A 26,113-nucleotide genomic window follows, 5' to 3' on the forward strand; every position below is an offset into this window, starting at 1 on the left:
AACTCCCTTAAATTTTTAGGGGGAGGCATTTCACCGATTGCCTTGATTTTTGAGGGATCAATTTCAATTCCTCGATGTCGGACAACGAAGCCAAGGAATTTGCCTGAAGTTACCCCAAATGCACACTTCAAAGGGTTCATTTTCAACCGGTGCTTTCGGAGTCTATCAAAAACTCGTTTTAAGTCACTCAAATGATGTTCCCTTTTCCTGGTTTTAACCACCAAATCATCAACATAACACTCAATAGTATTGTGAAGCATGTCATTGAAAATTGTTGTCATAGCTCTTTGGTAAGTTGCCCCAGCATTTTTGAACCCAAAAGGCATCACAGTGTAGCAATATATTCCTTTTGGAGTGCGGAAGGCAGTTTTTTCTTGATCCTCTGGAGCCATTTTTATTTGGTTGTAACCTGAGAATCCATCCATGAACGATAGAGCACCAAAACCAGTTGTTGCATCCACAAATAATTCTGTGATTGGGAGCGGAAACTCATCTTTTGGGCATGCGTCATTGACATCTCTATAGTCCACGCATATACGCAATGCCCCAGTCCTTTTTTTTAAGGACTGGAACAATATTGGACAACCAAGTGGGATATTGGACTTCTCGAATAAAACCGGCAGCAATAAGCTTGTCAATCTCAACTTCTATTTGGATTGTTAGCTCTGGCCGAAAACGGCGTGGCGCTTGCTTCACCCATCGAGCCTCATTAGGTATCCCAAGTTTGTGAACTGCAACGTTTGGGTCTAACCCTGGCATGTCTTGATAACTCCATGCAAATACGTCTCGGTACTCTTGCAACAGTTGTGTGTATTCTTCTAACTCTTGCGGCGTTAACGAAACACTAACAAAAATAGGTTTTGGGTCGTCAACTGTACCAAGATTAATGTCTTGCAGATCATCAATTGTGGCTTGACCACCATCCTCCATTTGGGGTGGAGCTGGTTGGACTATGTCAATGAATCCCTCGATATCTTGAGGATCATCATCTTGGTCCACTGCTTCTTTGAAAGAGGTGCAATTGACTTGGACAAGGTCATCCTTTATTTTCACCCTTTTGACCTTTTCGATCACGGCTTTCTCTTGACTCCTAACCTTCCATTTCCTTTTATTATGGACTTTCCCTTGTTGAGAATTGGAAGGGTTTTCCAAGCGGTGAAAGACTGAGATGCGGGATGGTTGTCTGCTCCCTAAGCGTTTGAACACAGAGACGCGGAGCGGCCTTATATTCACCTCATCTTCTCTAAACATAGCTTGTTCCATATTAGTGAGTATCTCGGACTTGGAAACTTCCAGCTGTGGCCTTCGAAGAAACACTTTGAGCACACCACTCTCATTTTGAACTGTGAGGCCAGCATTGCTTTTCTTTATTTTACGGCCTGTAAGTTTTATCTTTAATGGAGTAAATGTTGTTTCTGGCAATGATTCTTTTTTGTGAAGAACTATACGTTTACACAGGCCCTTGTTTTTGCCAAAAGTAGTCGAAATGACCAAATCGTCCCCTGGGATAGACTGATTGATCTTACGAAGAGGACGAATGTAGCTTGCCGTCATCAATGACTCCATTGTTTGTTTCGAGGAGCTTGTTTCCTTTTCACTAGGCTCCTTTTTTGAAATCTTGACAATTATCTTTGGCTTGGGAGACTTTGCAGTCGGGATTTCTTCCACTTTTGAGAATGACGTACCACGAGGTTTTAGCTTCACTCGAATTACGTTTGAAGGTTTGGGTACTTCTACCTTTTGTGCCTTTCCTGTTTCAACAGTCACTTTATGATTGGAGATGAAAAGGTAAATGGATCCCACCGGGCGTGCCAAAAATTATGTTGAAGGAAAATGGTGATCTTCCTAATATAATTTCACCACCACTAATTAAATAATGGGGTTTTATTATTTTAGGTTCGACCCATTCGAGACTCAAGTCTCTTAATTACAATCCCTTGCTTCAAGGGAAAACCCTTTGATTCCATCATAAAGAAACAGAACGTGTGTGTTTGATTTTGCAGCTGCTCCCAAGTCCAAACTCAGGATGCCTACGTACCCTTTGCGGGAATCAAGCCACTCGTAGTTCAAAGATTCATGATGAATAAATGACTCATCACAAAACGAAGAATTTGAATTGGTTTGATTGAGGAGTTTGAGTGAATTTAGCTGAATAAACCAGGGATTCGATATGGAAATATGTTTGGGATGGTTGCATCTAGATTGAATCTCTAGATTGCCTACGTACCCTTTTAAAGGGATCAAACCAACGTAGTTCGAAATTTGGAAATCAACGGGTAAGTGTGGCCCACTAACTGAGAATTTCTGTTTGAGAGACTTGGACTTAATCTCATTAGAGTTTTCATGGGTAGATGACCCATGGAAAATTGGATGGTTTTGTACCACTTTCGTTGTTGTCAATGTCCAAAAAATAAAATAATGAGTAATTTTAATTATGCCATTAATTTTTCCTAAACATTGACAATTGCGTTTGGGAAAGTTTTTTTGGCAAAATTTGGTTAAAATAAACCAGATATTTAAATTTGATTGCGGTTGCGTCTATTGGGATGTTAGACTGCCTACGTACCCTTGACGGGATCAAACCGACGTAGTTCCAATGTTCAGAAATTAATGGGTAAGTGTGACCCAATAATTTAGAATTTGTATCTTTGAGATAATTTGGGGATTTTCATAGGTAGATGACCTATGGGGAAATTTTGAAATTAATGGGTAAGTGTGGCCCATTAATTGAGAATTTGTGTTTGAAATATTTGAACTTAATCTCATTGGAATTTCCATGGATGGATGACCTATGGGAAATTTAGGAATTAATGGGTAAGGGTGGCCCATTAATTGAGAATTTGTGTTTGAGATATTTGAACTTAATCTCATTGGAATTTCCATGGATGGATGACCTATGGGAAATTTAGGAATTAATGGGTAAGTGTGGCCCATTAATTGAGAATTTGTGTTTGAGATATTTGAATTTAATCTCATTGGAATTTCCATAGGTAGATGACCCATGGGAAAATTTGGATGGTTTTGTACCACTTTCCTTTTTATCAATGTATTAGAAAATTAATGAGCAATTTTGATTAACCCACTAATTTTCTAAAATTGACATTATTTGCAATTAGGCCCAAATATGGCTATGAGGGTTGTTGAATTAAACCATTAACCATATGATAGAAATTTTGGGCCTTAGGAAATTTAATGGGTAATTATTTGGGTTACCCATTAATTATATGGGCTTCTGAGAGTAAATGAATAATTATTCTCTGACAGCCCATGATCCTATTTTGGGCTTTTGATGTTTGTTGATAGTTAGCCCATGAGCATGGGGCCCACAAACAAAATCTGGTCCAGCAGGCGATTAGCTATCCAACTCTTTACAGGGTTTGTTTTCAAGTAAAAGTCAGACCTTGCAATCCTATCTTTATCTGGAATACTTGTGATCAGTCCGACTTGAAAACAAACACTGTTACTGTTCAATCTTTAAAAGAAATAATATACAGTCTTTGCAAACAAACAAAAAAAAAAGAAAGAAAGCCAGAGGAAAGAAAAAAAAGAGACTGCCGCAACATCAAAGAGGTATCAGATTTTTTTTGTCTTTTTCCTCCTTTTTCTTCTCTGCAACAACATGGTCTTTGTTTTTTTTTCTTCCCATTTCAGCAAAGTGGCTGACGCCACTTCTCTTTTCCCTTCTCTTTTATTATATTTTTTTTTTGTGTTGACTTTTCTTCTTCTTTTTCTTGGTGGCTGCTTCCTCTTTTTTTTTGTTTTCCTCCTTCTTCATGGCTCTTTTCTTTTTTTTTTCTTTTGCTTGTATGCAAACAGCACCAAACCCTCTTCCCAATTTCAGCAAAGTGGCTGACGCCACTTTACTTTTCTTTTCTTTTTTTTTTTTGTGTTGACTTTTCTTCTTCTTTTTCTTGGTGGCTGCTTCCTCTTTTTTTTTTGTTTTCCTTTTTCTGCTTGTAACCATTGTGGTCTGGTAAAGGAAGGGAAAAGATGGTTTAAAGGAATGGAGGGCTTTGGGCTTGCTCCACAAATTGACCAGTATGGTTGTATGGTTGATCAAGCACAGTTTATTTTTATTTTGCTGTGAGATTAAACCCTCGGTGATTTTGTTTGTGGGTTTTGTACCCAAATTGGATTTGTGCTCTTGAGAACCCACTGAATGAGTTTTATGCCCAAAAATGGATATATCATTTAGGGTATTTGTTTGAGGGTTACACACACATAATGGATTTTGTATCCAATATTTTGCATCCATTTCAAAGGATTCTCTTTTGCTCGGCAGAGCTTTGTTAAACAGAAATCCTCTCATGGATTTGTTGTTCATCATTTAAGGGTTGCCACCCAATATGGATTCATCATCCAAGAGAATGATTTTAGGGTTGCCCCCCATTATGGATTTATCATCCAAGAGAATGATTTTAGGGTTGCCACCCAACAAGAATTAATTGACAGGATCAATCTACCTGTGAAAATGTCTCTTCTTGTATTTGTGCTCCTGCCATTTTCCTTCTGCAACAATTTTCTTCTTCTGTCGTCTTCTCCTATTTTTTTCTGTCCTCCTCCCTTTTTTTTATTTCTCTTTAATGCAGAATATTTATATTAAAAAAATGAATAACCAACTCCCCCAAAAATAGGAGCCACTCAACCCACTTAAACATTTTCATTGGTTGGAGACCCCCACCTTTTTCCAAACTTCCCCCCACCTTTTTTTTTAATCCCACGTTCCAATGTGATTTTTTTTATTCCAACAGACACACAGTCAACTCGAGCCGCACTGGCAGGATTCAGGGGACCGTAGTCAGCCTGATCCGCAAATCCTGGCAGACCTCGGCGACACCAAGTCCAACCGAGCTGCAAATCCTGGCACTCACGGTCCGAGCGTCCCCGAAACTTGTGAGGCAAATGTCAAGTGCACTGACAAAACTGAAAATAAACTGGATGTCCGTAGACATCGGTCTAACTGAGGGTAATAACCATAACTGGGTATATGATGGTTTTAAAATAACTGTACTTAGATAAATCTGAACTAAACTGCTATTTCTTCTGATATAAATCTCAAATTCTGCTGTTTATATCACTTTAGCATAATCAGCTAAGCAATGTAAAAATGAGATATTTAACTTCACAGACATGCTAGGAAAATCACAATGAATAAAACTTATTCAAGATCAAATAATGAAATTTATTTATAAAAATCATTTATGAAGGAAAAGTCCACTCACTTCTGGTCCGAGCTAGCTGGATCTCTTGAAGGTCCCTCTTGTGGGTCGGTCTGGCCCCGGGTGCCTGATTAAATTAACCATGAATATTAAATTAATAAAACTGCTCAATAAAAGTATTAAATTAAAAACCCTGACCCCCGGCTCCTAGAAAAGCGTGCACTCATTTTAAAGTCAATCCTATGCCCACTTTGCATTTCAGACATTTACAACGGTCTTAGAAGACTTGAGGTCTCAGTAAGCGATAAATCGCGAAACCGGTCGATCTGGAACCCCATGGGGTCCATGACCTCCAATGGCCGATCTGGGATTCCCTAAAGGTTCCTCACAGAGACATACCCATATCCTGCTGGTTTGGCCCGAATTGGACGGTCGGATTGACCACAATCGCGTTATCGCTTAATTCCGAAACCCTAGCCCCAGGATTCGCGATTTCGGAGTATCCAGGACTCCGATTCGCAATCCGTTGAATCCTACACGATCCTGAAATCATGTAGAACAACATATCTGAAATTGAGTGCAATCCAACGGCTCGACAGTACTGAACCCGGGAATCGCACAATATGGAAAATTCGTTCGGGGGTCAAACGGACTCCAAATCGAGATCCGCAAAATCCTACGCGCTCGTGACAACACGAGGATCGTAAAAATACACAGGATCACTGCACTACCCTCGCCCACACGCCGCCACGTGTGCCGGCAGCGTGGGTGTCCAAAGCGATAACGTCTCGCGGGAAAAACTCAAAACCACGGCTCCAAACTCCTATCCTAGGTATAATACCACATTTAGAGCCACTTTTGTTCTTAGACATACCCCCAAAAGTGGCCGAAAACGGCCGATCACGGAGGCCGAAACTCGGCCAAATTTCAAGTTGAAAATCGAGCGATCTACGGCTAAAATCGATGAAAACATATCCAACCATCGGCTAGAGCACGAAAAATAGGTGAGAATTCATACCTTACTCGAAAGATTTGGATGAGAATTGAAGGAGAACGAAAGGTTTGAAAATCGGGTAAAACCGATCGAATTTCTGGGTTTTTCGGCGAGCTCCGGTCGGCGCAAGGGTGGAGACGGGTCGGGACGTGACGGCGAGGTCGAGGCGGTGCCATCGGTGCCAGTGCCGTAGATCGGGGTGACCTATGGCGGCGGCTGGCTTGATCGGTAGGGGAGGGGGCTGCTGGCGTCGCGCGGGAGGAGAGAGAGAGAGGAGAGAGAAACTGAGGGGGAAGAGAGAGAGAAGAGATAAAAATCTTATTTTTGTCCAAATTACCGTTTTGCCCTTCACGGTATTTTGACCGTATTTTCTTCTTTACAACTCCGATTCGAGTCCACTCCGTGTCTACGGACTCGTTTCGTCGTGCTCTACGCAACGGTGTAAGTGGAATTGTCAAATTCCTTCTCGGTCAAAAAGTCAATTTTTTCCCAATTAAATAATGTGAGGGCAAAATCGTCTCTCTTCTAGAATAAATTAATAATTAATTTAGGATATTTTGGTTTGGGTTATTACAGTTCAAAAGTGGAAATCTCGGCTCAGTCGTACGATTCGAACAACCCTACTGCCTGGAGGGCACAAAACAGAAAAGTGTGATGAGCGGACAAAAATAAAGTTCAGTTCACAGTTGAAACCAACATAGTATAACCCCACCATATAGAAAACAATGTCGAAAACCAATGCATTCAAAACCATCATAATCATATGTATATGTATATAAAGTTTGGTCAAAACCAAAACTAAATCCGAAATCCCACAATGAAACTTTAATACTCAACCCATCCAAACTTTTCCTTATAACACCCAAACTAAACTCTCGAAACGCATGCCCTTTGGTACGACAAACGAGAAAGTATCCTCACCGAGAAACAAGAACAAATGAATAGTTATATATATATAAATATAATATAAGAGATATATAAGTTAATTTACCAACCTTAGAAATGTGCAGAAAAATAGTAAATGTTTCATATATGTTTTTTTTTAGAGTGATGCTAAATGAACCATAAAATTAACTGAGTACACCCTATGATCTCAATACACTCTAATATTTAAATCAAAATGTAAAATTAACTAAGTACACCTTATTTAACTATCAAAAACCCTTGATACACCATAATACATTATATCACTTCTCATTTGCCACATCATATTTTAATTTCTTCTAAAGCTTTTGTTCTTCACATTAAAAGGAGTCAATTGAACAAATCTGGGTTTTTATTTGTTTTGCAAATTCCTCTTCTTCTTTTTTTTCCTCATCTCTGTGGGGTTTTGATTTAGTCTTCAAATAATGAATTTGTTCAAACTGGTTCGACAACAAGCGATATGGGTCTAATAGCTACTGCAAACTTGATTCAAATAAAAACTAATTCCCAAATACCTTCTTATATTTGAACTTTAGATCCAACTAATAACTTCATTATTATAAAATAGTTAGATGGTCTTCCACTTTCAGATTGGGTCTCTTAATAATTTCTTTAACCTTCATGTCTAATGGAGGAGTTGTTGGACAACAAGGAAGCGGCAAAGGAACGAACATTCAATGACACCTCTTTGCACTACCGCCAATGCTCATTGCGTTGTTCTTCGTCGGCACCAAGTAATACGAAAACTTTTCTACGTTTGATTAGGGTTGGATATGGTGAGTAGGGTGTAGTCATTAAAATCATATTTAATATATCCTTTTTGGTCATTTTATATTAGGATAAATTAGTAATTCAATAAATAGTTTGGTAGTAAGGTGTACTCAGTTAATTTTAGGATTCATTTAGCACTACTCTTTTTTTATTCAATATTGGATGTATGTTTAGGTTAGACATATACTTTAGTTCTTAATAATTAACAAGCATAAGTTAATTATTAATAATATTCCAATATTAGACTTAAATAAGGTTTCATGTTTGAATCTCCCCTCATTATTGATTTAAAAAAAGAAGTCATGTTATTGAAAAAAATATCACAATTTTATACTACAGTGGACATGATCCGACTTAATTTGCTTAGACGTTAACCTAATTATATCATTGAATAAAACCAATCCATTTAGTGATTAATCTAGTTCAGTTATTTTCTAGTTATAATTGAGAAATTTTTTTACTTTTGAAAATTGTGAAATTTTAAGAGATATGACACCAAACGGTTGATATCAATGCATGAGATGGAACATATAAGTGAAATGTTATAAACCAACTAATTGCAGTTTGGTTCATTTCAAATCGAAAGTATACATTTTTTTGGTGTAAAAATCGAACTAGTTTAACATGGCTGGTTTGAATTGTTATGGTGATTTTTTGCCACATCCCTAATTCATACTGACATATAATATCTTATAGTACCTCAGATGGTTTATATAGGTTTAATTATTCTTGTGCCCATTGAAAAATTTTCCGAATTTCACTTTGCTCTTGAACACAACTTTAACCAAAGTTGCCCCCTAAACCCACTTTTCACGTTCCACTTTGCTACTAGTCTAGTTCATCAAGCTCGATGATGTGCCGTATGTGGGCCCCGATATTTTTCTTAAATGAATATTAAAATATACATGTGTTATAATATTGGTGCATTAATAACACAATGTGACAGGTTAGAATTATAAAAAATAAAATAAACAAACAAATAGTAATGCTATTTAGACACACAAGATTGACCATATTAGGTGATCATCTTCTTTGGCAGTTGATGTGGTCATGCCACGTCAAATAATAAATATTACCATGAGTTCTATTTTTATTTACTATTTTGTTAATAATTCTTAAAACCCAGAAATAAAATTAACCCTACCGTTATGTGTGTGAAAATGTTTTTCTATTGTAGACACTGTAAATCAAACTCTTTCGTTTTGTGTCTTCTGATTATACTATATATAGAGTGAGTTGAGTCGAATTAAGTCCAACTTGACAATAGGAAATGAAAGGAAAAATATTTTCTTAAAATTTTGCATGATCTGTAAAATATATTTATTCATTTATATACATCTGAAATTTATTTCAATCATAGATAAGTTAAATCAAACTATCTTCTTTTAAAATTTGTGTTGGTATAAATGGGTTTAATGATATGCATTTAATTAAAACAGCTGGTGTTTTCGCGTTTTTTTTACTTTTTTACGCGCAACAACTCAGCAACTGAGTCACCGAGTTATCACACCGGCCTTTCATTTTAAATTTTGAAAACCAAAATAGCGCCACAACAATACATTCCCTCTTCTTTTCGTCTGTCTGTCTGTCTCTCTCTGTTTCTCTGCAAAAAGTAAGCGAAAGTGATCGAGCGAGAGTATTGAGTTCAACGATTGAGCCATTGATTTTCTCTGCAACGATTGAGCGAGTGATTTTCTGGGTTCTCTCTCTGTAACGACTGTGTGAAATTTTGGGTTCTTAAATCAAGAATGGCGTCGTCTGTCATAAAGCGCAGACAATTGGAGGATGGTTTTGGTTCCTTTGAGTTTCAGTTTCAGACCCAGAAGAGGATAAGGTCTTCTAGGGTTTCTGAGACCCAACGGAATGTAGCCGTTGAAGAAAAGTCGACTGTTGGTCTTCCTCTGCGCAAGGGTTTGGCTTCGTCTGGTACAAAAAATGCCGACCCAGAATCAGAAGAGTTGGGTTTCGATGAAATCTGTCAGACCCAGAAGAGGAAGAGGTCTTCTAGAGTTTCTGAGACCCAACGAAATGTAGCCGTTGTGGAAAAGTCGACTGTTGGTCTTCCTCTGTGCAAGGGTTTGGCTTCGTCTGCTACAAAAAATGCCAACCCAGAATCAGAAGAGGGTTTTGATGAAATCTGTCAAACCCAGAAGAGGAAGAGGTCTTCTAGGGTTTCTGAGACCCAACGGAAGGAAAAGCCGACTGTTGGTCTTCCTCTGCGCCAAGTCAAAGGTTTGGCTTCGTCTGCTTCAAAAGAGACGTTGGATTGTTCTAAAGTCTTGGATTCTCTGATGAACCTCGGCCATGCGGGCTACTTCAACAAGCCTGTTGTTGATCCTGTGGCTGAGAATTTGCCGGGTTATTTCGACGAAATCTGGAGGCCGATGGATTTGGGTACTGTGAAATCGAAATTGGATAGGGGTGTCTACTCCAGCGCTGATGGCTTTGCTGCTGATGTCAGGCTTATCTTCTCAAATGCTTTCAGATATTTCCCCCTTGGTAGTAGAAATCGTGCAGCAGCGAAGCATCTCAGTGGGGTTTTTGAGACCCAATGGAAAGAAGCGGAGGAGAAAATGTCAAAGACCGCTTGTCCTCCTCCTACTCCTCCTCTGCCCAAACGGAGACCAAATGGCAAGAGCTCTTCTGCTTGTAGGGTTCTTATACAAAGTCAAGGGGTTGTTGGGGTTTCTGATTCTCACTCAGTTAAGTCAACCAAAGATGACGACTTGGGCACCCTTGTTCATCAAGCCATGTATCAGGCCACAGACAATACCCTTGTTCATCAAGCCATGTATCAGGCCACAGACAATCTTTCTCCATGTAAGGCTAGGCGAATTCAGTCGCTCAAGATGCGATTTTCAGGTACAATACGAAAAGCAAACAAGATACTTAAGGGTCTACCTGATTCTCCACCAAGGAGAAAATTGATGCATCGGATGGATCAAAGGGAATTGGCTCGCCGTGCCGTTTTGAACATGGAGAAGTCAGTCCAATTTGAGGACCCTTTAAAGGATCTCAAACAACTTGAGATTCTGTGTGGCTGTGGCAGTGAAAAGGTCTACCTTGGATTGCCCCTTAAGCATTTGGGTTTATACCTCAAAGAAGATGACGAGTTACAGGGTCAGGACGAGGAGGCTTTTCTGAATGGAGATCGGGAGGAAGGCGAGATCTGCTGGCAGGAAAGCGATTGGGAGGAAGGTGAGATCCGCTCATGAAGTACAGGTTAGAGTTTACAAGGAAAATTGGGCATAGGTTACAAGCCACCTTGCCTCTGTTATTTGTTGTATATGGTAGTTGAATATATACTTTAGTAATTCTGATTTTTTATTGTTGAGATGCCAGATTTGGAATATAACCCACTGCTCGACAAGATAGATGACTAAGAATCTTGTTATTATGGAATCTCTGTAAGTTTTACTTTCTAATTTGTTATAGATGAGGTTTCCAATGTGGATATATCTGCCTGATGCAATCCTACACATCCAGATAACTTGGAAACATTAGCAAAGTTTGCACTGTTATGATGCATATAAGATAAAATGTGTGTATGTTCCAGGATATAATTTGTTATAGATGAGGTTTCCAATGTCGATATTGTTTCTCTAAAATGTTTTACTTCTTGAAACTTTTTCCAAGATACAACAGAAGAAAAAATGTGTATGTTATGTTGTGTGTGTTTGTGTATACTATCCATGTTCTTTGGCCATATACACTGTGCATATCATATCATACATTGTACATGTCAGATGAAGTGGTCCACTGTGCTCTCTCTCTCTACTCTTTGTATTGTTTATTTCGTTTTTTTTGTGTGCCAGTTTTTGTATGATTGCTATTTGATGGCTAATGCAACTGAGAGCGAATGGTTTGGGCACCAGGGACAAAAGTATGGAAGTTTGCAATAAAACTGAAATCAAATTACACGGAAGCTTATCAAGAACTTGGAGACAATCTCCCATCTTCGCAGGTGCATCAGCAGCAGCCTTTCTTTCCCTATGAACATAAACCATAGAGCAATTCCAAACTCCTGCTAATCAGGTTTCTGCATCTTTAAGTTTGTTTTGATTTATTAAAGGAATGAAATGATGAATAAGTGTTTCGCATCTGTACAAATAAAATGATTTCTTGTATAAGCTGTTCGGTTGAAAAGGTTGTTGCTATGGAGTGTGCCCCACTCGTCTAATCCCAACATTGGCATTTGCTTCAGTAACCCTGATAATCAGGTACCCCATCTCCATTTCACCTCTAAATTTATGCTTTAAAGATGAATGACATTTCATGCAACAATTTACAGAGCTGCTACTGTTTAGGAAATCTATGCTACCAATTTGTGTTTGTTGGTTTCATCTTGTCAGGTGTTTATGCCTTGTTTAGGAAATCTAGGTAAATAAAATTTGTGTTTTTTAATACAGACGTTGTGCCTTGTAGAGTTTTCAGTTTGCTGTTCCCAGCACTTATCCAAATTTCATATTACGTTTGAGCTAGTATAGAAGCTTGGGATTGCTCCTTATAATGGTTTTTTCTTTCAATTTCTTTTGGCTTGGTCGCTGGTACAGTTTGCAGTTTGCACTGCTGTTGGAGTTGTGTTGCCTTCATCATCCCTTCAATAAGGGTTATATCATGGCTATTTCAGGTGAAAATGTTAAAGATTGTGTATTAGTATTTGTTTTTGTTAAATTGAAAAGGAAAATGGAGTGTGAAAATTCCATTACTGATGGAATGGTAATGATGCAAGACAGAATCATTGTTTTTGTGTTGCCTTCATAGTCATTGCTTTCTGTGCTAGTTTTTCTTTTTAATTTTTGGTTTACTAAAGAATGGTAATGAGGCAAGACAGTGTATTTAGCATCTTGAGCAACAAATTATTCCTTGTTAAAGAATGTGTCTGCATCTTTTTGTTGGTTTTGATTTAATAACGATTTCTTGTCAAAGATGTTCATTTGCAAAGGTTATTGGCTGGTCAGTTCCTGTCCCCCCATGTAGTGTTTGTCCCCCCCGTCTAATCCCAGCATTGGCATTTGCATTAGTAACTCTGATAATCAGGTACCTCCATCTTCAGCTCTCCTCTAAACATATGAAATAATCCAATTAGTGTTTTCTTTGTTTTGTCTTTTGTGGCTTAGATTTATCTCTCCCATTTTATTTTTATTTTCTGGGGTGTCATTTATGTTGTTGTCACTATGGTTATGTTTCAAAGATCAATGACATTTCATGCAACAATTACAGAGTTGTTACCTGTTTAGGAAATCTATGCTACCAATTTGTGTTTGTTGGTTTCATCTTGGCAGGTGTTTGTACCTTGTTTAGGAAATCTGTGTAAATAAAATTTGTGTTTGTCATATGGACTTGTCCCTATTCCCTGCACTTGTCCAAATTTCGTACTTGTATGATTTTCACTGAGAACTTGGGTTGATGAAGAAGAGAGGTTATAATTTTTAAAGCATACTATCTGTATCTTATGAGATTTGGAGGTAGTGTGAACATTATATATGGATTAGAATGGCCAGAAAGAAAACGTGGTTTTTTATTTATTTAAGTTGCCGTATCTGGTAAATAAAATTGTGCAGACAACTGGTTAGAGTTTATTAGTCTTGTATTATTTCACCTTTTTAAGTCCTCTCAATTTTTCTTTGATTATAATTTTGCTTGCTCTATAGTATTAGTTTCTAACTGTTTGAGTTTTCCAAGTGTTATGTGTATCAGAGTAGAATAACTAGTAAGGTTGGCTTGGTACACCATAAGTTGACATAACAAACCCAATTTTTCTGAGTGTGAGGCTTTTAACTTTGAGCTCATATAACCCCAATTCTCTCACTCTGACTCTCAGAGGTCTTAATATCTGAGCTCTGCAAACCCTAACTCACGCGAATAATCAAGCTCTGTTACAGTTGGTATGAGAAAGCCACTTCCATTCAAACTCTAGAGGTCAAACCCTTCTTCATTTGTTCTTCTTTTGAATTTTTGTCTTGTAAGTCATTTAATCACTAATAAATCTCCGCATAAACTGAGAAATTCCATCTTAAATCAGAGAAATTTTATATGTACAATATATATATTTGTTGTTTATGTTGAGTGCGATAGTTATTAGTTTTGGTACTTTCTCTATATAATTCTGTTTGAGCTAGTATAGAAGCTTGGATTGCTCCTTATAATGGGTTTTCCTTTTTCTTTTGGCTTGGTGGCTGGTACAGTTTCCAGTTTGCATTGCTGTTGGAGTTGTGTTGCCTTCATCGTCGCTTCAATAAGGGTTATATCATGGCTATTTCAGGTAAAAATGATAAAGATTTTGTATTAGTATTTGTTTTTGTTAAATTTATAAGGAAAATGGAGTGTAAAAATTCCATTACTGATTGTTCTAATAGGTTTTCTTGTGACCTTCCATATAGTAAATGATTTGTTATCTTTGGTTTAGGATTAGGCTTGTTATGCACAAGGACTCATTCCTCCTTATCAAACAAATCACAGTTTAACACCTGTCCACTTATCTTTCCTTCTTCTGTTTTCCCTTTTTTTTTTCTTTTTCTCAAGAAGCCATTCCTCCATGGTCAAGTGTCAACTCAAAATTGTGATTTGTTTTTATAGCATAAGAACCAAAACTTGTTCTTAAAAAACTGTTACTTTCTATTACAAAATTTATCTCAATCATTTCTAAAAATGCTATAAAAAGGTTTGTGCTGTGATATTTTTGTAATAGCTTCTATAGTGATGTCTTGGATGCTATAATCCATTTTTTTCTTCTTTTTTTTTTTTTTTTTTCCTTCAAATACTTCCAATTTGGCTTAGAGGGATCCATACATGCCGCTCAAAGACGATGAGGTCTCTGAGCATGTGCATGGGAGGTCATGATAAATTAGAGGTCTTGGCTATAGACCATGGGTTAGTTAGTACTTTTGGGATGCTGGGAAGAACATCACGTGGAGATAGAGGAGCTATTGGCTTAGATTCAGATTTTAAGATCAACAGGAATGGCTGAGAAGGTTGGAGGTGGTTATCCCTAGCTTTCTTACCTCAAATGGTTATTTAGTCTCATCTTTATTTATAGCCAAATTATTCTTAAAAGTTTTGTTTATCTTTCATTTCTGAGGTTCACACATTATTACTTGGAAGAACCATTAATTAGGAAGCTTCACTGAGAACTTGGGTTGATGAACAAGCGAGGTTATAATATTTAAAGTATCCTATCTGCATCTGATGAGATCTTGAGGTAGTTTAAGCATTATATATAGATTAGAATGCCCAGCAAGCAGCAGTGAATTTTTATTTAAGTTGCCGTTTCTGGTAAATGAAATTGTATACAGCTCTGGTTAGATTTTATTTAGTATTGTATTATTTCACCCTTTCAAACGTTTTCTGTCAATGTCCATGAGCACAAATTTAAGTCCACTGAAATTTTCTTTTATTATCATCAATGACTGAAAATCAAATCAATGGAAACCTTAGAAGTTCCACGTTTTAAACAATTGCCAGAGCTGATGAGGGCACTCCAAACAAAAAATAAAAAAAATAAAAATTGGAAACCATTTTTATTTGGACATGTTAAACAGGATCTATGGTTCTGATCATTTACAAAAAAACGTGTACTTTCTGATGTGACTAAGCACTGCAGTGGAGAAGAGTTCCTAATGGGGAACAGAAGGAGTTTCTGTTTCTGTTTGGTCTGTAATTATACTTTCCCTTGCTCTATAGTTTCTAACTGTTTGATTTTTCCAAGTGTTTATGTGTATCAGAATAGAATAATTTTTCCAAGTGTTTATGTGTATCAGAATAGAATAAGTAGTAAGGTTGGCTTGCCACACCATAAATTTGACTTGTTTTGCCCTTCTACAGTTTAAAAACTTGTACATAAGGGCCCATTTGAGAACCATTTTAATTTTAGTTTTTAGTTTTTAGTTTTCATTTTTTGTGCTAGAGTATATAGGAAGATGAGAGTGAGAATAAGAGTGAGCATGAGATTGAGAGAGAGAATAAGTTATAATTTTTAAAGTATACTATCTACTTTTTATGAGATCTTGAGGTAGTGTGAGCGTTGTGTATGGATTAGAATAGAATGCCCAGCAAGAAGCAGTGGTTTTTTATTATTTATTTTTAAGTTGCCGTATCTGGTAAATAAAATTGTGTAGAGCTCTGGTTAGAGTTTATTTGGTATTGTATTTCTTCACCCCAAAAACATGGCTTTGTATTTTAGCACTGCATTAAATGTATTTTAAATATTCAGACCCTTTAGTGGGCTGGAATATGTTTTGTATGATGTGTTTGCGCAGGCGTGCCACTATTAGTAATGTTAAGTCAATGTAATTTGGACAAAAATGGAATAGAAGCCTTGCAACTAATGAAATCTCAACTGATTTTTAAGTCATTGCGCTCTAAGTGAGGAACTGACATGGATTGATTATTTTCTATGTTTGGAATATTAAAGACTTCAAAATTCCACTTGCATGATGTAAGAACTCAAAGAATAAAACGCTGAAATTGTAATCGAACCAAAAGAACTTCAATTAAAGGAGATATGTTTGAAAGGACAGTACAAGTTAAAGAAATCGATAAAAAGCCCAATTGGACCAGAATAGAAGCAAAAGGAAAACAAACGAATTGGACAAACTCAAACAGGAATGCAAAATAGTACTTAAATCATCACAATTGGATTTACACATCAACTGGAAATCTTACCATCTAACATGAGTTGTCAACTGAAAACCCGAATTGAGAACAAGTTGATATCTATTTGAGAGATAGATTGTGTGTCCTCTTTGTGCCTTCAAAATCTGGTAATATAGCCCTCTCAATTGCATGGTGATGGCAAGCCAAGTAGCCCAAATACTTGGAAACAACTTTCCCTAAATTTCTATTGAAATTAAGCAGTCATAGATTTTCTTTGAAATGATGTTGAGCCAAAGTGCATAAAATGATATCTAAAATAATATCGATTCCCAAAATATCCGTCATTGGAGGGATACTATTTGCACGGCGGATATCTTCATCATTTTGATAACACAACATGCCGTGTTATAACTATAAGAAAGTATTAGAACCCGATTATTTCCCTTTAAGTTCACTATGTTGGGTGGAAGACTCAAAATAATTAAAGATAACTACATTGATATGGGTTTGGATTTGGATGAAGAAATTTAAAGTACTAAGGAATTCATGAATGATGAAATTTAAAAATGACGGAAGTTAATGTCTTATAATTTTCTAAAGTTTCTTGATATGCATTTAAATGGGTTTAATGATATCTTCTTTTAAATTTTGTGTTGGTTTAAATGGGTTTAATGATATGCATTTAATTAAAACAGCTGGTGTTTCCGCGTGTTTTTCACTTTTTACTTTTTTACGCGCAACAACTCAGCAACCGAATTATCACACCAACCTTTCATTTTAGATTTTGAAAACCAAAATAGCGCCACAACAATACATTCCCTCTTCTTTTCGCCTGTGTGTGTGTGTGTGTGTCTCTCTCTCTCTCTCTCTGTTTCTCTGCAACAAGTAAGCGAAAGCGATCGAGTGAGAGTATTGAGTTCAACGATTGAGGGAGTGATTTTCTCTGCAACGATTGAGCGAGTGATTTTCTGGGTTCTCTCTCTGTAACGACTGTGTGAAATTTTGGGTTCTGAAATCAAGAATGGCGTGGTCTGCTATAAAGCGCAGACAATTGGAGGATGGTTTTGGTTCCTTTGAGTTTCAGTTTCAGACCCAGAAGAGGATAAGGTCTTCTAGGGTTTCTGAGACCCAACGGAATGTAGCCGTTGAGGGCAAGTCGACCGTTGGTCTTCCTCTGCGCAAGGGTTTGGCTTCGTCTGCTACAAAAAATGCCGACCCAGAATCAGAAGATCTGGGTTTTGATGAAATCTGTCAGACCCAGAAGAGGAAGAGGTCTTCTAGGGTTTCTGAGACCCAACGGAATGTAGCCGTTGAGGAAAAGTCGACTGTTGGTCTTCCTCTGTGCATGGGTTTGGCTTCGTCTGCTACAAAAAATGCCAACCCAGAATCAGAAGAGGGTTTTGATAAAATCTGTCAAACCCAGAAGAGGAAGAGGTCTTCTGGGGTTTCTGAGACCCAACGGAATGTAGCCGTTGAGGAAAAGTCCACTGTTGGTCTTCCTCTGTGCAAGGGTTTGGCTTCGTCTGCTACAAAAAATGCCAACCCGGAATCAGAAGAGGGTTTTGATGAAATCTGTCAAACCCAGAAGAGGAAGAGGTCTTCTAGGGTTTCTAAGACCCAACGGAAGGAAAAGTCGACTGTTGGTCTTCCTCTGTGCAAAGTCAAAGGTTTGGCTTCATCTGCTTCAAAAGAGACGTTGGATTGTTCTAAGGTCTTGGATTCTCTGATGAACCTCGGCCATGCGAGCTACTTCAACAAGCCTGTTGTTGATCCTGTGGCTGAGAATCTGCCGGGTTATTTCGACGAAATCTGGAGGCCGATGGATTTGGGTACTGTGAAATCGAAATTGGAGAGGGGTGTCTACTCCAGCGCTGCTGACTTTGCTGCTGATATCAGGCGTATCTTCTCAAACGCTTTCAGATATTTCCCCCTTGGGAGTAGAAATCGTGCAGCAGCCAAGCATCTCAGTGGGGTTTTTGAGACCCAATGGAAAGAAGCCGAGGAGAAAATGTCAAATGCTGCTTGTCCTCCTCCTACTCCTCCTCTGCCCGAACGGAGACCAAATGGCAAGAGCTCTTCTGCTTGTACGGTTCTTATGCAAAGTCAAGGGGTTGTTGGGGTTTCTGATTCTCACTCAGTTAAGTCAACCAAAGATGACGACTTGGGCACCCTTGTTCATCAAGCCATGTATCAGGCCACAGACAATACCCTTGTTCATCAAGCCATGTATCAGGCCACAGACAATCTTTCTCCATGTAAGGCTAGGCGAATTCAGTCGCTCAAGATGCGATTTGCAGGTACAATACGGAAAGCAAACAAGATACTAAAGGGTCTACCTGATTCTCCACCAAGGAGAAAATTGATGCATCGGATGGAGCAAAGGGAATCGGCTCGCCTTGCTATTTTGAACATGGAGAAGTCAGTCCAATTTGAGGACCCTTTAAAGGATCTCAAACAACTTGAGATTCTGTGTGGCTGTGGCAGTGAAAAGGTCTACCTTGGATTGCCTCTTAAGCATTTGGGTTTGTACCTCAAGGAAGATGACGAGTTGCAGGGTCAGGACGAGGAGGCGTTTCTGAATGGAGATTGGGAGGAAGGCGAGATCTGCTGGCAGGAGGGCGATTGGGAGGAAGGTGAGATCCGCTCATGAAGTACAGGTTAGAGTTTACAAGGAAAATGAGGCATAGGTTACAAGCCACCTTGCCTCTGTTATTTGTTGTATATGGTAGTTGAATATATACTATAGTAATTCTGATTTTTTATTGTTGAGATGCCAGATTTGGAATATAACCCACTGCTCGACAAGATAGATGACTTAGAAGCTTGCTATTACGGAATCTCTTTAAGTTTTACTTTCTAATTTGTTATAGATGAGGTTTCCAATGTGGATATAGTTGTATCTGCCTGATGCAATCCTACACATCCAGATATCTTGGAAAAATTAGCAAAGTATGCACTGTTATGGTGCATATACGATAACATGTGTGTGTTCCAGGATATAATTTGTTATAGATGAGGTTTCCAATGTGGATATCTTTTCTAAAATGTTTTACTTCTTGGAACTTTTTCCAGGATACAACAGAAGATAAAGTGTGTATGTTCTGTTGTGTGTGTTTGTGTGTACTATCCATGTTCATTGGCCATATACATTATACATATCATATCATTGTACGTGTCAGATGAAGTGGACCATTGTGCTCTCTCTCTCTCTCTACTCTTTGTATTGTTTATTTCGTTTTTTTTTTGTGCCAGTTTTTGTGTGATTGCTATTTGATGGCTAATGCAACTGAGAGCGAATGGTTTGGGCATGAGGGACAAAAGTATGTAAGTTTGCAATAAAACTGAAATCAAATCACACGGAAGCTTATCAAGAACTTGGAGACAATTCCCCATCTTTGAAGGTGCATCAGCAGCAGCTTTTCTTTCCCTATGAACGTAAACCATAGAGAAATTCCAAACTCCAGCTAATCAGGTTTCTGCATCTTTAAGTCTGTTTTGATTTATTAAAGGAATGAAATGATGAATAAGTGTTTCGCATCTGTACAAATAAAATGATTTCTTGTATAAGCTGTTCAGTTGCGAAGGTTGTTGCTATAGAGTGTGTGCCCCACTCGTCTAACCCCAGCATTGGCATTTGCTTCAGTAACCCTGATAATCAGGTACCCCAGCTCCGTTTCACCTCTAAATTTATGCTTTAAAGATGAATGACATTTCATGCAACAATTTACAGAGCTGCTACTGTTTAGGAAATCTATTCTACCAATTTGTGTTTGTTGGTTTCATCTTGTCAGGTGTTTATGCCTTGTTTAGGAAAGCTAGGTAAATAAAATTTGTGTTTGTTAATACACACTTTGTGCCCTGTAGAGTTTTCAGTTTGCTATTCCCTGCACTTATCCAAATTTCGTTTGAGCTAGTATAGAAGCTTGGGATTGCTTCTTATAATGGTTTTTTCTTTCAATTTCTTTTGGCTTGGTGGCTGGTACAGTTTGCAGTTTGCATTGCTGTTGGAGTTGTGTGGCCTTCATCATCTCTTCAATAATCTTCAATAAGGGTTATATCATGGCTATTTCAGGTAAAATTGCTAAAGATTTTATATTATAGATAATATTTGTTTTTGTTAACTTGAAAAGGAAAATGGAGTGAAAATTCCATTATTGATTGTTCTAATAGGTTTTCTTGTGACCTTCCATACAATAAATGATTCGTTATCTTTGCTTTATGCTTAGCTAACATTGTTCTTAAGAAACTGCTACTTTCATTAACATAATGTATCACAATCATTTATTAAAGTGCTATAAAAAGGTCTGTGCAGTGATCTTTTTGTAATAGCTTCTATAGTGATGTCTTGGATGCTATAATCCATTTTTGTTTTTTTGTTTCAAATACTTCCTACTTGGCTTAGAGGGATCTGTATATGCCTCTCAAAGACGATGAGATCTTTGAGCATGTACATGGGAGGTGACGATAAGTTAAATTTCTTGGCTATAGACCATGGGTTGATAAGTTAGTACTTTTATAATGCGGTGAAGATCATCACGTGTAGATACAAAGGAGCTATTGGCTTAGATTCACATTTTAAGATCAATAGGAATGGTTGAGAAGGTTGGTGTGCAAGGGACTGAGTTGCATTCTTTTAATTGAGACATCTCAAAGTGTTTGTGGAATTCACATCCCACAAATTGATGCTTTCATTGAGAGCCACCTCAACAGGATTTTCTATTTTGTTATAGATAACTTAGAACCTTGCTATTATTAGGGAATCTCTTTTACATTTTACTTTCTAATTTGTTATAGATGAGATTTCCAATGTGGATATAGTTGTCTCTGCCTGATGCAATCCTAGACATCCAGATATCTTGGAAACATTAGCAAAGTATGTGCTTGTTCATAAAGTTTATTTTTCTTTGTTCTGGGTACATTGCTTTCTGAGCTTATCATTGTGCTAGTTTTTCTTTCTTCCTTTTGGTTTAATAAAGAATGATAATGATGCAAGCCAGAATATTTAGCATCTTGAGCAACCAATTATTCCTTGTAAAAGAATGTTTCTTTTATGTTGGTTTTGATTTAATAAGGATTTCTTGTCAAAGATGTTCAGTTGGCTGGTCAGGTCCCCACAATTTTTTTTTCCCTCTTGTACTGTCTCTTCACGTCAATAATGCCATAATATGAAGGAAACTATGGAGTCTGTCCCCTTTTTTAAACTCTGCAGTGGCATTTGCTTCAGTGACTCTGATAATCAGGTACACCATCTTCATTTCTCCTTTATATTTATGAAATAACCCAATCAGTGTTTTCTTTGTTTTTTCTTTTGTGGCTTAGATTTCTCCCTCCTTTTTTGTTTCTTTTTCTGGGGTCTCATTTATGTTGCTGTCACTATGGTTATGTTTTAAAGATTAATGACATTTCATGCAACAATTTACAGAGCCGCTACTGTTTAGGAAATCTATGCTACCAATTTGTGTTCTTTGGTTTCATCTTATCAGATGTTTTGAGCCTTGTTTTGGAAATCTGTGGTAAATAAAATTTAGGTTTGTTCGAATTTAAAAAGCTGCTACAGTTTAAAGAAATCTTTTGTCCCAATTCTTGATTGCTGGTTTTATCTTTTATGATGGTGAGCTTTATTTTCAGGTGCAATGATGTTTGAGGTCCAAGGTATTCTTTTTCTATTTTTTTTGTTTTTTCATGGTTTCAATATTGGTCTTAGTAAAATAAAAGAATTGACATATGGGCAGAAATTGTGGGGATAAATGGACATCATAAGAAAAGCAACAAAGATAATAGATTTACCTATTCCATTGTCTAATTGAGAATCAATTACACTAGATTTAATCCTGTTTTTCTTTTGGGTTTTGGTCAAGATCTGGTTGCATAAGGTTGGCCGTTGTCAAACCTGCAAGTCCAAATCAAATTTTGCTAATAGCAGAGTCAAATAGCATGGTACTGAGACATTGTGCATTGGAGATTTTTCTGTTATCTGTTTTCTGCACTTACCTTACCCCATACTAATATGATTTTCATGGGATTATGTGCACTATATGAGATCTGGAGGTAATTGTGAGTACGTATTATACGATCCGAATGACACAAAAACAGTTTATGATTTGAGTTGCAGTATTTAGTTCTCTACTAGCTAATCGTTACATTATTAGTGGACCATGAATGGTCAGGTCTCTTCAATTATATGGGGAATATAATGCCCTCATTCAAGTTTATTAAGTATTGTATTGTTTCACATGTTCTGAATATTTACGTACATTTAACCTTTAACTAAAGGAAAACCTTGGTGCAGTATCATCAAACCCTTAGTGAAAATGTCCATTAGTGCCATTCACATATTTCTTTGTGATGTTTCTGTTTCTTGACGGTTCTTCAGCGAAATTGAAGCATTTCTCATAATATGCCCCTCTTGTGCTCTCTTTGCATAAATAATGTCATAATATGATGAAAACTATGGGGTGCATGCCCCCCCACGTCAGATCGCAGCATTGACATTTGCTTCAGTAACCCTGATGATCAGGTACCCAATCTTCATTTCTCCTCTAAATTTATGAAATAACCCAGTTAGTCTTTTCTTTGTTGCCGTTGTGCCTTAGATTTCTCTCCCATTTTATTGATTTTTTCCCTGACTTCTCATTTATGGTATTGCCACTATGGTTTTGTTTTAAAGACGAATGACATTTGATACAACAATTTACAGAGCTGTTACCTTCAGGAAATCTATGCTACCAATTTGTCTTTGTTGGTTTCATCTTGTCAGGTGTTTGAGCCTTGTTTAGGAAATCTGTGGTAAATAAAATTTGTGTTTGTTTGTAGAGTTTTCATTTACTTGTTCCCTGCACTTATCCAAATTTCATACTAGTATGATTTCATCGAGAACTTGGGTTGAAGAAAGAGAAGTTATAATTTTTAAAGTATACTATATACTTTTTATGAGATCTTGAGGTAGTGTGAGCGTTGTGTATGGATTAGAATAGAATGCCCAGCAAGAAGCAGTGGTTTTTTATTATTTATTTTTAAGTTGCCGTATCAGGTAAATAAAATTGTGTAGAGCTCTGGTTAGAGTTTATTTGGTATTGTATTTCTTCACCCCAAAAACATGGCTTTGTATTTTAGCACTGCATTAAATGTATTTTAAATATTCAGACCCTTTAGTGGGCTGGAATATGTTTTGTATGATGTGTTTGCGCAGGCGTGCCACTATTAGTAATGTTAAGTCAATGTAATTTGGACAAAAATGGAATAGAAGCCTTGCAACTAATGAAATCTCAACTGATTTTTAAGTCATTGCGCTCTAAGTGAGGAACTGACATGGATTGATTATTTTCTATGTTTGGAATATTAAAGACTTCAAAATTCCACTTGCATGATGTAAGAACTCAAAGAATAAAACGCTGAAATTGTAATCGAACCAAAAGAACTTCAATTAAAGGAGATATGTTTGAAAGGACAGTACAAGTTAAAGAAATCGATAAAAAGCCCAATTGGACCAGAATAGAAGCAAAAGGAAAACAAACGAATTGGATAAACTCAAACAGGAATGCAAAATAGTACTTAAATCATCACAATTGGATTTACACATCAACTGGAAATCTTACCATCTAACATGAGTTGTCAACTGAAAACCCGAATTGAGAACAAGTTGATATCTATTTGAGAGATAGATTGTGTGTCCTCTTTGTGGCTTCTAAATCTGGTAATATAGCCCTCTCAATTGCATGGTGATGGCAAGCCAAGTAGCCCAAATACTAGGAAACAACTTTCCCTAAATTACTATTGAAATTAAGCACTCATAGATTTTCTTTGAAATGATGTTGAGCCAAAATGCATAAAATGATACCTAAAATAATATCGATTCTCAAAATATCCGTAATTGGAGGGATACTATTTGCACAGTGGATATCTTCATCATTTTGATAACATAACATGCCGTGTTATAATTATAAGAAAGTATTAGAACCCGATTATTTCCCTTTAAGTTCACTATGTTGGGTGGAAGACTCAAAATAATTAAAGATAACTACATTGATATGGGTTTGGATTTGGATGAGGAAATTTAAAGTACTAAGGAATTCATGAATGATGAAATTTAAAAATGACGGAAATTAATGTCTTATAATTTTTTAAAGTTTCTTGTTTGGCTACCAAATTTAAACACGGAATTTAACATTTATCATCTCGGAATATTAGAAATGACGACCGTTGGAAGAAAATAACTCGGAATTTAACTAAAATTCAGGAATTAAGAAATTGATATTTCCATTGTTTGGCAACTTAAAACGTGGAACTTATTAAATGATGCGTGGGAAAAATCATGGAAATTGTGGATCGAGATTCCCAGGTTTAATTTATGTCAAAAGAGTCCTTTCATAATTCCAATTGAGTATGAATTTGTTTTCACTATAATTTCAGTCATTTACAAAATTCAAAAACTCAAAACACTGAAATTAATCATTCTCAGAAATTTAAATGATGGAGATCTAAATTCCATCATTAAAGTGGCGAAAACTCTCGCGAAATTCCCACGATTCTAGGTAATTTTCAATTCCTTCATCAAATAGAGTATTAAATTTGGAATTTATGATCTCCAAATTCCATGTTTTTTCCCACATAGAATTTTTGGATTTCTTTGTTTTTTTTTTAAATCCAAACAGGGGAATTGGTTTATGTCAATTTAAAAATTTTGACTTTTGTCAAAATCCATTTGGATGAAGAAATTGAACATTACTTAGAATTCTAAAATGACGGAATTTAGATTTTCATCCTTTCAATTTCTGGCAATTGAAGATTTCAGTGTTTGGATTTATGTATGTCAAATTTTGTAAATGACACTGAAAATTGTGAAATGAAGCCTATTTTGGTGAAAATTAAACTTAGGAATTTGATGCCCCAATTTTCATACTTTTTTCCACGCGTCATTTAATAAATTCCGTACTTAAGTTGCCAAAGAAGGGAATTGTCAATTTCTCCTCTTAAATTCCAGATTTTTGAATAAATTCTGAATTATTTTTCTTCGTCTAAACAAAAATAAATTTATTTTCCTCATTCAAATACACTGAGCCCAAAATGAATTACTCACCAAGCATTAAAATGACTCTCAACTTAAGTGAGTTGTGATAGATAGGTTGCTAGTAGTTCATGAAAACTTAAGGCAACCACACGTGGAAGTCGAAGAGAGAGAGCTTTTGTTTGAAGTTGTTCTGCAAAGTTGATGAGGGAGCCGCCTAGATAGCTTTTGAGTTATTACATGCACGTGTGATCCACTAATAATAAATCCAAATACATTTATGGTCAACATTCAATTCTTAGTTGGAAGGTAATATTTTAATTCGTAAAGAACTAATAATACATTAGGAATTCAAATTTTTTTTTTAATACCTATTTTATCTTCACATAATTTTAAAATTTTAAAATTTATCATCTACTTTAATTCAACAACAAGGATATTTAAGTAATTAGCACTACTTCTACTCAAATTCCATATAGTTTAGTAAACAACTTCAATAGGAATCCGAAATCTAATTCACCTCAATCCAACTCCTCATCAATTCAATCGGATTAGTAAACATGTCATGAGAACAAATAGTAATTATATCTACCAGATCAAATGATAATTCTATGTTTGAAGTGGCACAATGTGTTTTAGGGCATGAAAAAACCAATTTAATCGGAC

General features: G+C 36.7%; 2 protein-coding genes and 1 long non-coding RNA gene across 14 annotated transcripts in view; all 3 read left to right on the top strand.

Moving 5' to 3' along the window:
• The window catches only part of LOC117637750 (bromodomain-containing protein 3-like), a 23,946-nt gene extending 7,856 nt beyond the window's left edge, over window positions 1-16,090 (top strand). The window contains exons 2-6 of one of the 8 annotated variants that reach the window (XM_034372741.1): window positions 9,683-11,046; window positions 11,191-11,255; window positions 11,664-12,068; window positions 12,402-12,888; window positions 14,037-16,090. In XM_034372741.1, coding sequence (XP_034228632.1) covers window positions 9,683-11,046; window positions 11,191-11,231 — 1,405 coding nt within the window. In that variant the 3' untranslated portion in view covers window positions 11,232-11,255; window positions 11,664-12,068; window positions 12,402-12,888; window positions 14,037-16,090. Of the gene's footprint in view, window positions 1-9,682; window positions 11,071-11,190; window positions 11,256-11,663; window positions 12,889-14,036 lie in introns of all 8 variants that reach the window. The other 7 variants (XM_034372742.1, XM_034372748.1, XM_034372746.1 and 4 more) reach the window with 7 other exon arrangements.
• A 1,212-nt stretch (window positions 16,091-17,302) lies between these two features.
• LOC117612107 (bromodomain-containing protein 3-like) lies at window positions 17,303-19,827 on the top strand. 4 transcript variants are annotated; one of them, XM_034340851.1, is made up of 3 exons: window positions 17,303-18,637; window positions 18,677-19,100; window positions 19,696-19,827. In XM_034340851.1, the coding sequence occupies exons 1-2, from the start codon at window positions 17,465-17,467 to the stop codon at window positions 19,091-19,093; spliced, it is 1,590 nt and encodes a 529-aa protein (XP_034196742.1). In that variant the 5' UTR covers window positions 17,303-17,464; the 3' UTR covers window positions 19,094-19,100; window positions 19,696-19,827. The 4 variants fall into 4 exon arrangements, with proteins under 4 accessions (XP_034196742.1, XP_034196743.1, XP_034196740.1 ...); XM_034340852.1 differs by having other exon boundaries at window positions 17,303-17,550; window positions 17,716-19,100; XM_034340849.1 differs by having other exon boundaries at window positions 17,303-19,100.
• A 27-nt stretch (window positions 19,828-19,854) lies between these two features.
• LOC117612108 lies at window positions 19,855-23,253 on the top strand. 2 transcript variants are annotated; one of them, XR_004583300.1, is made up of 2 exons: window positions 19,855-20,262; window positions 20,429-23,253. It is a non-coding gene; the product is annotated as an uncharacterized LOC117612108 (long non-coding RNA). The 2 variants fall into 2 exon arrangements; XR_004583299.1 differs by having other exon boundaries at window positions 19,855-20,102.
• The last annotated feature ends 2,860 nt before the right edge of the window (window positions 23,254-26,113 follow it).

This window comes from Prunus dulcis, chromosome 8 (genome assembly GCF_902201215.1).
Source record: "Prunus dulcis chromosome 8, ALMONDv2, whole genome shotgun sequence".
Taxonomy (NCBI): Eukaryota; Viridiplantae; Streptophyta; class Magnoliopsida; order Rosales; family Rosaceae; genus Prunus; species Prunus dulcis.

Excerpts from the sequence above, each read along its gene's own strand:
- LOC117612107 (XM_034340849.1), top strand. The coding sequence starts at position 17,465 with ATGGCGTGGTCTGCTATAAAGCGCAGACAATTGGAGGATGGTTTTGGT.